The sequence below is a fragment of the Phoxinus phoxinus genome, assembly GCF_949152265.1.
Source record: "Phoxinus phoxinus genome assembly, chromosome: 2".
Lineage (NCBI taxonomy): Eukaryota > Metazoa > Chordata > Actinopteri > Cypriniformes > Leuciscidae > Phoxinus > Phoxinus phoxinus.
The window spans coordinates 18,937,458-18,952,903 of record NC_136877.1 but is presented as its reverse complement, the minus strand read 5'-3'; the positions used below and the strand labels follow the sequence as shown (position 1 = coordinate 18,952,903).

The 15,446-nt window shown below is 36.5% G+C and overlaps 3 protein-coding genes across 4 annotated transcripts in view; 2 read left to right on the top strand and 1 right to left on the bottom strand.

Annotated features, from left to right (window-relative positions):
• The window catches only part of adam19a (ADAM metallopeptidase domain 19a), a 106,893-nt gene extending 103,299 nt beyond the window's left edge, over positions 1-3,594 (bottom strand). Inside the window, exon 1 of the mRNA XM_079604301.1 lies at positions 3,238-3,594. Coding sequence (XP_079460427.1) covers positions 3,238-3,361 — 124 coding nt within the window. The 5' untranslated portion in view covers positions 3,362-3,594. The remainder of the gene's footprint in view (positions 1-3,237) is intronic.
• Positions 3,595-7,230: 3,636 nt separating this feature from the next.
• On the top strand, positions 7,231-12,525 carry rwdd (RWD domain containing 4). Of its 2 annotated transcripts, XM_079604284.1 has the most exons (8): positions 7,234-7,451; positions 7,765-7,845; positions 8,423-8,532; positions 9,129-9,279; positions 9,476-9,590; positions 9,679-9,728; positions 10,732-10,782; positions 11,161-12,519. In XM_079604284.1, the coding sequence occupies exons 1-8, from the start codon at positions 7,428-7,430 to the stop codon at positions 11,191-11,193; spliced, it is 615 nt and encodes a 204-aa protein (XP_079460410.1). In that variant the 5' UTR covers positions 7,234-7,427; the 3' UTR covers positions 11,194-12,519. The 2 variants fall into 2 exon arrangements, with proteins under 2 accessions (XP_079460411.1, XP_079460410.1); XM_079604285.1 differs by lacking the exon at positions 10,732-10,782 and having other exon boundaries at positions 7,231-7,451; positions 11,161-12,525.
• Positions 12,526-13,044: 519 nt separating this feature from the next.
• The window catches only part of rell1 (RELT like 1), a 33,463-nt gene continuing 31,061 nt past the window's right edge, over positions 13,045-15,446 (top strand). The window contains exon 1 of the mRNA XM_079604257.1: positions 13,045-13,474. Coding sequence (XP_079460383.1) covers positions 13,441-13,474 — 34 coding nt within the window. The 5' untranslated portion in view covers positions 13,045-13,440. The remainder of the gene's footprint in view (positions 13,475-15,446) is intronic.

The following is a 15,446-nucleotide window of genomic DNA, read 5'->3' as shown; positions in this document are numbered from 1 at the left end:
GAGAGAGAGAGAGAGAGAGAGAGAGAGAGAGAGAGAGAGAGAGAGAGAGAGAGAGAGAGAGAGAGAGAGAGAGAGAGAGAGAGAGAAAGAAAGAAAGAAAGAAAGAAAGAAAGAAAGAAAGAAAGAAAGAAAGAAAGAAAGAAAGAAAAGAAAGATTGCCCAAACGAGCAGTCAGTTATGCAGTTGCAAAAATACTTTCAGCAACAAAAAATATTTTGTTCCAGCATTCAAGAATCAGTTATTAGAATGTTTGCTACTGAAAACTGAATGTGAAGTTATGTCTTTTTAATATTTGCTTTCTAAATTAGGATCTTACTTTATGTTAATGGAATTTTTCATTTGATTTGGTCATTTCCTCATTACATTATGCAACTGAAGCACAGAACCCAAGCTGCTTCCTAGTTTTAGTATTACAGTATGTCACCAGACTGCCTTCTATAAAGCCCATATATGTGTGTGTGTGTGTGTGTGTGTGTGTGTGTGTGTGTGTGTGTGTGTGTGTGTGTGTGTGTGTGTGTGTGTGTGTGTGTGTGTGTGTGTGCCTACATGTAGGTATAAAAAAGCCAAGGTATATTTTAACATCAACTTCTCAGCTCAGCAGAATATTTACTCTTGCTAATAGCTCTTGCCTGTCGTAGATAATATCGCGGCTTGTTATAAATGCATTAAAGGTCTGTCACGCAATATGGATACTGAATCTCAGCGCAGGTCCCAGAGTCCCTGGTCAAATCTCAGAGAGATGTAGGAACTTCTCCAAACACGCAGAACACGCAGAGAGCTCGTTTAGTGTATGTTGGAACAGGACTGTGAACTTGATATCCTGAGACCAACAGCCTGTTTGAGTTTCTTTGAAACACACAGTGTTTAAATGACAGAGCAGCGATGCTTGTGATGAAATATTCTAGTGAGAGAAAAACACGATCAGCATGTCTTCCTTTATATTTTTCATGTGTTGCTCAGCGAATCAGCGAATCTTACATTCTTTATGCTAAAAGTATCGTGGATCTTGTTGTGGTTTACAATTTTGTCAGTAAAGGATTTGCAGCATCAATAACAGTCTTGTTTTAATGGAGATCTGTCATCGCGACTCACATCACATCATTATTTTACACAACTGAAAGATGGACCAATGTCTAATGATCAAATCGATTCATTGTGTGCAGTTTAGTGGTTTGACTAACATGCATCGCTTTATAATAGGGATTTGTGGTCCTGTAAATGATTAGGCTGCATAATTCAGTATCTTTCAGTATTCAGTAACACTCTGGCCCTCGAGATCCATTTACCTGCAGTTTAACTGCAACCTTGATCGAAATGTACCTGGCTGTAACTTTCTAGCAATCACAAAGACCTTGGCTGCCTCTGAAATGACTCTCTTGAGTAGGTATTTCTTTTAAATAAGTAATTACTTTGTGTTTCGCTAAAAATGTGTGAAGTATGAATATAATCCGGACGCACTACATTCGCCATGTTGCCATTATCACGTGACCAACCAGCATCAGTTACAATAGACTCACTGCCATTCATAAATACTCTCCCGTGGCATATGGATTGTAAAATGTTCATTATACGTAGGCCTACACTTCAGTATTAGGTAATTCCGGACATAGGCTACTACTCTTGTCACATACTGTTTTTCACCTACTATATAGCCTAGAATGCAATTTCGGATGCAGCCCTTGATTAGCATGTGTGTTTGAATAAGGTTAGAGCTAAAAGGGTACTTGTTTGACTTATCACTTTTTTGCATGTTAGTAAACCTGTAATTGCCGCCACAGTGGCTTATTGGGTCGCACTGTTGCCTCACAGCAAGGAGATCCCTGGTTCGAGTCTCGGCTTCCTGTGTAGAGGCTGCATGTTCTCCTGGTTTCCCCCCCAATCCAAAAAAACTGCAGTATAGGTGAATTGAAGACGCTAAATTCCTAAATTCCTGTCTATTGGTGTGAATGCCTGAATCCAAAGCCATGTAATGGGGAGGTTTGGGAAAAGACATTGCAACATACCCCAGAAAAAACATTGCCAAGAAAGTTAATAGGCTGTCCATAATGATGTTGTGTGTGATGAGAGATGGTCCATTGAATCATCACTAGACTGAAATAGTTAATGAATGACAATGATAGCCTACGTATAATTGAATCAATAAATAAGGATACCATACAATAAAAGAATGTTCAATTTAGTCATTCTTTCCTTTCAGACATAACCAAAGAAATTTGCAATAAATTACAGATTAAACTCAGTAACTCTAAACGATTCGGTAAGTGTTTTAGATTCACTAGACACATCGGCTCATGAGATTTATTCGTTCGGCAATCGTTACGCGCTATTTTGATCGTTTGCGAAGTAATGGCATTAACCTGTTTATGATTCACACACACACACAAAAAAAATATAGCCTATAAATGCAATGTATGTTTTTGATTAGATAAAATTGAACAGACTTATAGAGAGTCAAGAGTCAATCATTTGAAATTCGGATTACTCTGGTTGCGATGCATGTTTTTTTCACAAAAATAACCGGATCATAAGACTCACTCGTTTGGGAATCTGACTGGATTTATTTAATTTTTTTTGGTCACTCAAAAAAAATCTACTGATTAAAGTAGCTAGCCTAATTCTGATTAGAGTCGAGTCAGAATAGCGCTGATGTTTCATTGCTGTTGTAGATTTAGTAGGCTATCAACAGTGCGCTACTCCGTTAGGCTACTTAAGTGCTGAATAGTGTACTGAACTTACAAAAATATCCTACTGTTAAAAAGTAGGCTACTGTTTCTCGGTCACTAACCCTAGGGTTACTGTAATTTTAAATGTCTAAATCGTTCCGATTTAACGGTTAGATTGAAGAAATAGAATGTTACAATGTCACATTTTCTCCTTTTGCATTTTCAGTTGAGATCAATATTAGGTGCAATCACATTTGATTATGTCCTGACGTTAACAACATTAAAGTAAACAATCAGCTGAGAATAAAGACAGTCTTCTTGCATTAGTCAACATGGGCAACATCCACATCGATCCTTATATGGAAGGGAAATCACTGATACATTTTTTGCTCAAAAAGCTTTTCTTTACACAGTAACCTAAGCAAACAATGTATTTATGCATCAAAGCTACACTTTTCGAAGCGACTTAAATGCGTTTTCCCATAAAAAAAACTTCTTCGTGGATGCGCGCAACTGGTTGATAAAGGAGAACAACTTTCCAAGTAGGTTCTGGGGAATGAAAGCGCTGTCTTACCTTCCTCCCGAGGATTTCCGCCTACAATTTCCAGTAAACCGTTAAACAGAAAAAGCGATAGCAATACAAGCACATATCGTGTCGATGAAATGTGTCCGTTTTTCTGTCTGTGTTTGGTATACATCCCTGTGGCGGTCGGTGCTGTTCTCCGTCTCGCCTCGCGCTGGATTCACTCGCCAGCGTGAGAGGAAACCAGAAGAAATAGATGCAATTGAGTCAGCTAAGCTCTGCCCTCTCGATTTGCGTGAGCAACACGAACCATTATATGTTCGTAAACTGTCCTACTACGAGCGGAGAATACAACCAAGGCAGGAAGGATGAGAAACGTGAAGCCCTTGGGCACTTTAAAGCACGCGCACATTGCCAGGGCTTTCCTCCGGGCAGATAGTGGATTTATGACTCATTGATCACTGTATTCAACAGACCCCTGCTGAGAAAAACAGCAGCTGCTTTGCTGGTCTGAATGGTCAGGCTTGTTTTAGTTGGTTGGTTTATACGACTGAAGCTAATTTTAGCCATATAATAAGGCCTATAACAAATATTCTTTGGTAAATCATAGGCTAATTATGACATACAAGTGAAATTATGAGATAAAAGTCAACATTAGGCTACTAGTTAAAAGTCTAAATGATGACAAAAAGTTGAAATGATGATATAGTCAGGCATAGGCTAATTAAGCTAAAAAATAATTAAATACAATTTTGACTCTTTATCTCATTATTTGAGTGTCATAATGTTGACTTTTTACCTCAAAATTTCGATTTAATATTTTTGTCTCAAAATTATAACTTTTTATCTCAATGTCAAAAGTGGCCTTCCATAAATTGATTGTTCTTGCATGGAATTCTGGAAATTAAATAAAAACATAATATACCATACATTATGAGATAATTTTACATTAATTAAAACATGTAAATGTGTTTTGCATTTTTTTCTGTTACAATTTCTGGTAACACTTACATTAATAAAGTATACCATTAACAAACTATTAGTTTATAGTTTATATAGTTTATATATTGTAGTTTCTATGTTATTATATACAAATGGTAAGTTCTTCACTCATTGTCACTCTAAATAACAAAATGTTTATTATTTAATTAGCTCATACAACAGTTAAAAGTTGTTTTATTTTTTACACACACACACACACACACACACACACACACACACACACACACACACACACACACACACACACACATACACATACACACACACACACACACACACACACACACACACACACACACACACACACACACACACACACACACAGAGAGAGAGAGAGAGAGAGAGAGAGAGAGAGAGAGAGAGAGAGAGAGAGAGAGAGAGAGAGAGATCAATATAGGTAGAATAGTTTGAACAGAATCATGTAAAATCCCCATAAAACATGGAAACTCATTGTGTGTGTGAACAACACTAATGCAATTAATGCTAACAAAGGTTGGTTTAAAGCACTCAATTAATGCAATTTTCAGATTTTCAGTGACCTAATCTAAAGTAAGAACTATTTACTTTTAATAAGTTGTTAACAAAGTATAAAAAACATGATCTAACTCTTTACAAACGAGCTAATTAAACAATAATAATTAAATTAAGAACTCACTATAGTGTATTATTATATAAAAGATGTAGACTAATGTATGAATTAATTAACTAAAAGTTTTCAAATGTTTTGTAATTACTTTACGTATTATAAAGTGTTACCAAACTACTTACAAGTTCCAAAAATTATGTTTTTTTTTTTGTTTTTTTGTTTTTTTACACAGTTCTGCAGAAGTTAGAGCTTAGGTTGGTTTAAGTTTAAGCTTTTTGTTTCCAGCAGGCACATAACAACACTGCGATCCAAAATGAAAGGCTGGCAGAGAGGCCGTGGGCTTGGAAACAATGGATCTCTAAACGGATCATGTTCAGTATGTGGTTCCTGTGACTATCATTACTCACTCATCAGGAAATGTTAATGCCATTTAGTTTTAAACACTGCAATGCCATCAAAGCAAGCGTACAAATGGTTTACAACACACACACACAATAGTCCTCCTGCAACTTTGTCGTAAAAGAGATTGTGAAGAGCCAACCAGTCATGTAATTCAGACTGTGGGAGTAAAAGCTTTGGCCAGCTGCCTGCAGTTCCTTGCCTAAAGAAACATATATGCTGTGTAAAATATACTTTTGGCTCCACAGTGCCATATGCTCTGCCACGTAAGCTTTGGGAGTACAAAAACAAGTCGCAGAACTGAATCAAACGGCCCGAATGCTCAAAAGTGCTTGTGGAGAGTGCATGGCGTGTCATTAAATGGTTCCTTGCTTCCCAACATCACAACGTATGTGTGGGTTTGACTCAGAACAGTAAACTTTGAGCAACATCCCATCTCCTGTGCTCACACCACTGTTAAAATACCTTAGCCCAATGGAGCTATGATAAATATTGCATTTTCAGAGAGATGATAAATGATTTATTCTTGACCCTGAGTCGTGTCTTTTATAAACTTATTTTTGGATGGCTTGTTTAATGGAGGAGGTCTGGTGAAATAGATCTGAAATTAGAACAGTAAATCTTCCCAACAGGTAATTTGGCTATCGGTCTGTCAGAAGTGAGCTGGGGTATAATCTTCTTCTCGGTCTTTAAAGGCAGGTCGGGTTTGCTCAATAATCAGAGAGGGCTTTAAATCATGACTCAATGAGGACCCTGTCTTGTTGACCCGTAAACCACATGTAAATGAGTGCTAATAATCAACATGTCGCCGTGAAGGTCCTTACACTGGAAGTCTAAATGAGCTTTTTCCTGATTGCTATGTAAATGTGAACTATTAAGCAAAAGGTGTAAAATTATATTGTTTTGTTCTGATTAGATTATATAAGTGAAGCCTTTTTAATTATAGGAATTGATGAGCTTCAGATCATGCATAATGAGAACTTTTTGCATTAAACATGAGTTAAATACTTGATACCAATGACAATGATACCTGCTGTTAGTGGGATAGTTCACCTGAAAATGTAAATTCAGTCATCATTTACACACTTTCATTGTCTTTCCAAAACCTGTGTGACTTTCTTTCTTCTGTGGAACACAAAATAATATATTTTGAAGAATGGAACAGTTTTCATTAACCAATGACTTCTGATATGGGGATGTATTTTCTTTGATATTCATCAGAATCATACAGGCTTGGAATGACATGGCGGTGAGTAAATTATGACAGAATTTACATTTTTATATGAACTGTGTATTCAACAGTGAAATCATATTAATAAAACACACACACACGCGCACACACGCGCACACACACGCACGCACACACACACACACACACACACACACACACACACACACACACACACACACACACACACACACACACACACACACACACACACACATTGTACCTAATAAATATAACATTTTAAATGAAAAATAGGCCTACTCTTGAGCACACAATTATAATCTTAACATAAAATTGACTGTTGTCTTCGTTTTCAGTGTTATTTTGTTATTTTATTATCTTATTTATCCAATAGCTGTTACAAAATATGATAAATAGGCCTATTGAATTTTTGGATTAGAGTCACAAAAAATTTCTCTAATTTTAGAGGGTTTGAAAAGATGTTTGAAACCAACATAGAAAAGGATTGATAGAGAAAACAAGCATTTGTGTAATTCATTTCTCAGTTAGTGACTCTAAAACTAAAGAAAACTAAAAACTAAATGTGTAGGCTGGCCTGTTGCTTTGATAGTGTTATGCTTTTTAACTGGACAATAACACTTTTTGAGGGTAGATGCATATTTTTTGTAGGATTTAATGTTTTATTTCCTTTACCTTTGATATGTAGTACACTTATTCGCCGTTACCCACTATCTTTTTAGCTTTGATACTTGAAATATGACATAATGCGCAATTCCATTCAAAGACATATAGTGTTTTGTCGCCATCTAGTGTATATTATGAGGTGTTGCAGTGAGAGTGCATTTCTGTAGGCCTACTCCTGTCCTGCAGGGGACAGTAACCGTGACTATCATCTGAGATGACACTCTTCCCTGTTGAGTAGACTGTGCGAGACTTACTATATTCTGAGTTACAGTTAGATGATTCTTAAAGCATGTTGATCCTCGTTAGTGTTTAAACTTTATTTTGACCACAGTCCGCTGATACACCAGCGCTGTTTATGAAAGTGTTAGATTGGTGAAAAACATGACTGCCAATGAAGACCAGGAGGTGAGACAGATACAGCTAAAGCTAACATGAGCTAAAAGATGCTTATTAAATGCAATGTGAAAGTTTTATAAAGGCTGTGTAGTCTAACCTAACCACAAACTTAATGAACATCTTGTTCATGCCCACATTTCATTCTGAAATTGAATATCACTATACAACACAGTAAAGTGGTGGTACCATGGTACATCGATTATATTACTGTATAGTGTTTCCATTTTTATGTCCCATCATGGGTATATCAGTATACTTGGAAAATACAACAGTAAATGTCCAAAACACAGGGTTTATTATTGACTGAAGTGTTCTTGTGCAGATGGAGTTGGAGGCTCTGCGTTCAATCTATGAAGGAGATGACTGCTTTAAAGAGCTCAGCTCTGTTTCTTTCCAGTTCAGGGTAAGAACTGCTTCTCGACACTAATACTTCAGTTCAGTGGTGTGAAAAAAGTCATAAATACACCAAATACGGTTTACTTTGGCTTACAGTGATGTTTTATTTAGCCTATGCCGTACAGATAAAATGAACACTATTTACATGTATTTATTTAGCAGACACTGTTATCCAAAATCATCTATCTATCTATCTATCTATCTATCTATCTATCTATCTATCTATCTATCTATCTATCTATCTATCTATCTATCTATGGTTTTATGGTTTAGTAAACAAGCTAGAGAAGAAGTGAAATGTGAAGTACATAAATAAATCAATAGGAGTGCCTTGGTTTATACATACTTTTGTGGTATAACACTCTTACTTTGGTGATGGCATGAGATGATACGTTATTAATGGATTTAATTGATTACCCTATTAATTTATTGCTGGTTTAGATGATATTGTATTAATAATATGTTTGCTAAAAACATATAGTATAGCACTACTAATTGTACCTTGTCCAAAGGTTTTTTGGTAATGTCATGGTAGTTTTTGTGTCTGAATTGTGTTTTTCTCTTCTTCTTTTTTTAATTTGTAGATAGGAGATGTTGATGACATTAAATCCTTCCTGCTAGAAGTGTCTTGGCCAGAGAACTATCCTGAAACAGCACCGCACATATCATTAGATACTTTTTTCAACAACAAAATGTAAGTTGTTTACGGTATAATTGTTTTAGCCTTTCGTTGTGACTAAAATGTTCTAACCTAAATCTGCAGAGAGGTTTGAAAATTTGAGGCTGGAGAAGCATGGAATTTTGAAATGAAAAATGTGTACCGTAATTGTGATTACACATTAAAATAGCTTGCTTTTTTATATTTTTAAAAATGTAGTTTATTCCTGTGATGGCAAAGCTGAATCAGCACAATTACTCCAGTCCTCAGTGTCACATGATCTTTTCAGAAATCATTTTAAAATGCTGATTTAGTGCTCAAGAAACATTTCTTATTATCAATCAGTGTTGAAAACAGTTGTCCCGCTTAATATTTTTGTGGAAACCGTGATACATTATTTTTCAGTATTCCTAAATAAATAGAAGGAAATAGATTTTTTTTGTAACAATGTATTAGTCTTTACTGCAACTTTTGATACATTTAAATTAATGCATCTTTTTCTGAATAAAAGTATTTTAAAGTACAAGCTTTTGAATGGTACTTGACATTCCATTCGATTTATATTGAATATCATATTTCAGTGCAAGTAGGTTATTGGATTTAACAGGATTAAATGAACCTTCTAATTTTAGATCGCCGGAGACAAAGCAGTACATTATCTCGAAGATGAGCGAACAGGTGGAGGCCAACCTCGGCGCTGCCATGATGTACACACTTTTTGAGTGGGCCAAAGAGAACCAGGAAACACTCATGGAAAACCACCAGCCCGTGACAACCGCTGTGGTCTGTATTATTGACGCGTTGGGCCCTCTGAATATATTGTGCAATGTCTGCACTAGTGCTTTCTGATATATCTGACATTATATCTTCAAACAATTACATCACCTCAAAAGACCAGAGTGAAGGTCTCTTGTAGCTATGGAAACTGTCACAGCTCCTGTAAAAAAGAAAAACTTTAACGACTGGTATTGTTTCTCAGACCTTGATATCCAACAGCGATGTCATGAATAATTCCTCCTCTGTCAGTAAGAAGAAGAAGGAGAAGAAAGAGCAACTAACCAAATCACAGAAGAGGAAACTGATTGGAAGAACAGGTTAGTATCATTGGCTAAAAAAATTTAAGATGTTTGGCATTGTTGTTTGAATGCACACTGATGTGAAACTGCCCTTTGCAATACACAGATAATAAGGGTGAACTACCACGAGGTTGGAACTGGATAGATGTTATTAAGGTAAGTTAAGTTAGAATGATTTACTACAAATGCCATTTGATGCTTAAAAATGCACATTCTTAAGGCCCCTGATGTACTCATGGCGATGTTCTTTTTCGTTCCTCGCTTAGGGATAAAAATAAGTTTGATATAAGCAGCGGTATATACGGTACTGTTAGCGAACATCCCGACGCCGTCCGCATTGCTGAGAGCGCGTTTAGATGAATATGTTCAAATGTGCTGCACACTTCTCTCTCATTAACCAAATAAACACAATACAAAAAGACAGTGGTGAAAAAACAACAGTTAAAAAAGCATCTGATCATAGCGATGTGGATCTTTGCACAATCTCTGCAATTCGGCAGTCCAGTAAAGTCACGTCGCGTTTATTTATATTATATAGCATTGTATACCGTAGATTGTTTAAAAGCAAGCAGCTTTACAGTATTAAACAAGAAAAAGTTCAGTGGCTCCTTAAATTAGAATTACAACTTTAATTTCTATTATACGTAATCGCCACGGACCAATGGCAGCTCGAAGATGTTTACTTAATATTTGTAATATTGAACAATATTATTGATCTGACTGCACTGACGTTGTTGTATGAGAAATGAACTGAGCTGGACGATGACATCACTATTTTTTGCAGAACTGCTTTATAGATGAAATGAACTAATAATTGATAATCTTTACAACGGAACTGAATCAACACTGAACTGACTTCAGCTGATCAACAGCCTAAATGCATCATTTTAAAGCTGCTTTGAAACTATCTGTATGGTATAAAGCGCTATATAAAATAAAGGTGACTTGACTTGTTTACCGGCCAGAGCGAACTTTTCCGGAAAAGCCGTCAAGCTGTTTTGAACTCGCCTGAATGAACACCAAAAGAACTTCTTTTTGGCCTGTTTTTGTTCGAAATGACGCCACACCAGTTCTTTCGTCGATTCCGCCTGAAGTATTTCCGGGGCCTTTAAAACATTCAGAGTCATGTTTCATAATGTCTGTCTTTTTTCTCTTTTTGTATGGGGATCCCGACCATACGTTGCCACGTTTTCTGTTCACCAAACAGCATGTAAGCAATTTATATTTAAGATATAATATACAGTGGCCCCAATAAGTGTTTTGACTCGAGACAAACTGTTTGAATGTTGTGACATTAGATAACAAATATCAAACCAAACCGTGTTTATTTGAAAGAAAAACGATGCAAGCGTTTCACTCTTTCACTTGAAGTTAGTTTTGTGAAAGTGTCTAGAATCATATATTTTTATATGCCATTTGGTTTGATACTTTATTATCTAATGCAATGGATGCGAACATATCATGTATGGCTGAAGTATTCAAATTAAAAAATTAAAAAATCTTCCCAATCCCAAATCTTTAAACGGTGGTCAACGCTTATAATACTTTAACATATTTCGTGTCTTCTCTCTTGTTTTGTTTTCTATAGCTGAGTAAAACTGGAGGAAAAGATGACGATTAGAGATACTTGAGAAGGAACGATGGATTGATGTAGTGCCGGGTGAATGTATGGATGAATTGTGTCTCTGTGCACTTGTTTTTTGTTTTGTTTTTAATGAAAGCTGACCTGAATTCTCTCGGGTCATGATTTCGTGTCACCTGAAGCTGCCACAGAGCCGATGTGACACTGAGTGGAAGGAGCTCTGCCGTCACAAAGACACGTGTCCTCACAGCCACAGGAGTGTGTGCTAAATTAGCTGAGCCACACATAACATCATGAGGCGTGTGTAAAGTATACTAACACAGATTGAAATGCTTGTATTTTGGAACTGGTAGAACAGTTGGGCGTCGCTTAATAAAGATAACATCAGTGTGATGTGCAATTTAATTAATATTGTGTAATGTCCTTTAAAATGCATCATGGGTAGTTTAAAGGTGTTATTCAGGGTAGTACACTTGTATAATCTGACAGGGGTTACTAAAATAAATCAAGGTCTGCGTCCGAAATCAAGTAGGTACTTATTTTGAAATAAGTAATTACTTTACGACAGCTAAAAAGTATGTTCTATAGTATAAATGCGTGTAATATGTATGTACTACATTCACCATGCTGTCATTATCATGTGACCTACCAGCGTCGGTTACGTCGCTTCACTGCCATTCATAAATCTTCTACCGTGGCCTCATGGGATAGTCAAGAGCCCATCGTATGCTCACTACAGAATCTCGCCGGAAGTAGTAGGTCATCAGGGTGCTTTTTGCATACTCTTTTATGAGTACTGTAATTCAGACATGCTTATTTTGTCACATACTGTTTTTCATTCTTTACAGTGGGGAAGTATGTTATTTTGGATGCAGCCAAGTATTATTTAGCTGGTCATGTGATCTCAACATGGCAGTTTTCTATAAGCCTCGCTCAGTCAACAAAAAAAACGAAGAAAAAAATGTGGAAGATATGTTATGGGGGTATATATGTGTGTGTGTGTGTGTGTGTTTTTTAAAGAAATAAAGTTTTAAAGCACAGTCTTTGTAGATAAAGCAGTGCCACTCTTGTTAAATGTGAAAACACTGTGAGCGAGAACATATGTCAGCATAGTGGAAGGGTCTATTGCTGAATTCGGAATCGTATGCATACTAGCGTAGTACTCTTACTACTTTTACCATAACTTTCTATGGGAAAAATAGTAATAGTAGTAGTATGCTAGTATGCATGCGGTTCCGAAATCAGCACATTTGCTTTTCAAAGTCAAGTATCACAGTCAAAGTGACTTAAAAGCCACAGTCTTTTCAAGTATTCTCTCTACATTGATAATTAAATTGTATAAAATCAACATTAAATTATTTGTTCAAGTTCAATTCAAGTTCCTTCATTTTTAGGATTGTATAGTATTGGGGCATTCTATTGAAGAATTTGTCTAGGCCTATAACATTTAAAAGGTTTTAATTTCCTTGTTCGTAATAAGAATTAAGATTATTTTGGAAGACGCTTTGTATTTGCCATGCATAATATAGACATTTACAACACTTAAAGCAATAGTTCACTTAATGACAATTCTGACATAATTTACTCACCCTCAAGTTGTTCCAAACCTGTATGAATTTCTTTCTTCTGCTGAACACAAAAGAAGATTGGAGAATGTCTGTAACCAAGACGGATGGACCCCATTGACTTCCATAGTAGGAAAAAAAATACTATGGAAGTCAATGGGGTCCATCAACTGTTTGGTTTGCTGACATTCTTCAAAATATCTTATTTTCCGTTCAGCAAAATAAATAAATTCATACAGGGTTGAAACAACTTGAGCGTGAGTAAATGATGACAGAATTTACATTTTTAAGTGAACTATTTCTTTAAAGCGCAGATGGCGACTCTAGACTTTTCCGGGTTTCCTCTTCCTCTGTGTTGCGCTTGTACACATGTAGAATAATGCTGCCCTCTGCAGGTCTGGAAACGCACTATCTGCATGCATGCAAACTAACACCATGCGTAGACGGGACAATTTTGTACGTCCAAGTATCTTTACAAACGCCTTTTGTCCTGGGGATTTTTCTACTTTCGAATCCGAGTAACTAAAGTCCACCGGACCGTGTGGGTCACAGCTTTTGTTGTACGGGGTTGCAACTTTAAGAGTGGGATGTTCCTCATCATAGCAGCGATAAGAATGAGGAAACACCAGTAGCCGTGAATGTAAGCAAAGCTCACGAGACACTCCAGTCCGTGTCCGAGTTCATCTGTGGACGGCAGAACGTCGGTCACACCGGTGGGCCGATGGTAGATCATCCACCACCCGTTACCACGCCATGTAAGTAACGACACCCAGCGTAAGACATGCTGACCTGGGCAGATCTATTCATTCCTTCATTCCTAGTCACGCACCTGCATTGTATCAGTATGTTTGGCGCACTTGGGTGAATGCTGGGGGTCCTTTGCGCAAGGTGCGGCTGTCTATCATAAAGTTATGATAAGGGACTGCTCACGACCCAGCACGCGCTGATGATGCCCCATGTCCGAGGGTCGTTATTTTGATTTTTTTTTTTTTTGTTCATAGTCGTGCGAACAGATTTATTGACATTATAAATGGCTCCGGCTGCTCTTTCATATCTCAGGGGACTTAATTGATTTCCCAATTATGTTTAATTTTACTATCAACTCCTAAAATTGGTTTAAATGAACTAAAATTAAACCGTTGAAGTCAGATAACGTTAAATTAAACCGCATTAAGAGCAGCTGTAATTTAGCGGTAGGCCTATATCAGATGCGAAAGAGACTTATTGCTTACAAACAGTATAACGTTCTATAAACAGTTAATAAATCTTCTTCACTAATGAAAATATTTCTAAAAGAATCCAAGAAAATCTGAAAGCTGGATTGGAACAGAACGACGAGTGGAGCGATCGACTTAAAGCGTTCGGTAATCTATGGAAGTTTGTTTCCGCAAATTTTTTTTTATCTAGCAACAATGCCGAAATTAATTTGTAGTGGTAGCAGCAGCTCTCAGAAAATTCCCAGTTTACAAATTGTAATTACGAGCTTGGACGTGAACTCTTTTTAAGAAAGTTGAAATCTTGTAAAAGGGTAATTGTGATATGGCATGAACGCACATTAACTTAGCGATCATTAAAAAAGAATATTACATAGGCCCAGATTTTGAATGTAGTCAGTAGTATGATATCATAGACAGTGATATTCGGTACTGCATCCGCCATGTTGTTACGGTCACCTGATCTACCAGCGTCAGTTGCGTTGCTTCACTGCCATTCATAAATTCTCTCCCATGGCCTCATGGGATAGTAAATTACATGGAATGCTCACTTCATAATCTCTCCATAAGTAGTAGGTCATCCATGGACTTTTTGCCTACTCTTTTTTGCATACTGTAGCAGTGACGCTGCGCAATACTGTCCCAACTTCTTCAGCAACCTTGGTTCTGGAAATATTAGGCTATTCAATTTATTTATTTTTTCCATAGAAATTATTATAAAGTCTTTAAAAAGGAGTTTTAAAATTGTGAATTAACCAACCAGCTTCTAGGTGAATCACAATAATGAAAATCAAATAAAAAATGACAGATAGCCTAAACTAAATATAAAACTGTTGATTGTGTTAAACGTAGTTTGAGAGCGAAGGGAAACTGACTGTCTCGTCATTTGCAGTTATTGCTAAAGAGTTCTTTTGTTGTGGTTTGCTCTTTTTGATTCTCTGATTGGTAGTTTTTTTTTTTTTTTTTTTTTTTTTTTTAAGTTGAAATAATGCATGACCTTAACAAAAGCATATGCCTTTAACCTTGTAGCTCAAGGTCTGTTTGTAAAGGTTTTGTTTGCAAGTTGTTAAAAATCAGCCAAATTCCCTGTGGAGAAAATGAATCTCTTACTTCCAGAACCCGGCTGTTGCATTTATAGAGAGAAACCCAATATTGAGTGCTTAGTATGCGATAAACGAGAAATTGCAGTTTTACATTACGATAAATCGAAGAAGCAGGAGATTTAAGTGAAAGTCTCCATTTTATCTATCTGGTGGGAAACAAATTTGAGATATTGAAGATGATAAAACTTCAGTCTGTATTAACCCACATAGTATCATAAAGTATATGTTGCCAGCATTGTTCTAACTTGCCGTTCTGCTAATCTAAATGACATAATAGATCTAGGAGTGAGGTAAGCAGTTTTCTTTTCTTTTCAGTTTTATAGCAATATGTTTGAAATTTGGATCGAATACAATAGATTAGGCCTATCAAATTTCCCACCACCACACCTATTTCTGACTGGAGCGTCACA

What these genes read in the sequence shown, in the direction of transcription:
- rwdd (XM_079604284.1), top strand. Translation starts at nt 7,428, where the DNA reads ATGACTGCCAATGAAGACCAGGAG. An exon ending in GAAACTGATTGGAAGAACAG is followed by an intron (nt 9,591 to 9,678) that starts GTTAGTATCATT and finishes TGCAATACACAG; the next exon opens with ATAATAAGGGTGAACTACCA. An exon ending in TTCTGTTCACCAAACAGCAT is followed by an intron (nt 10,783 to 11,160) that starts GTAAGCAATTTA and finishes TGTTTTCTATAG; the next exon opens with CTGAGTAAAACTGGAGGAAA.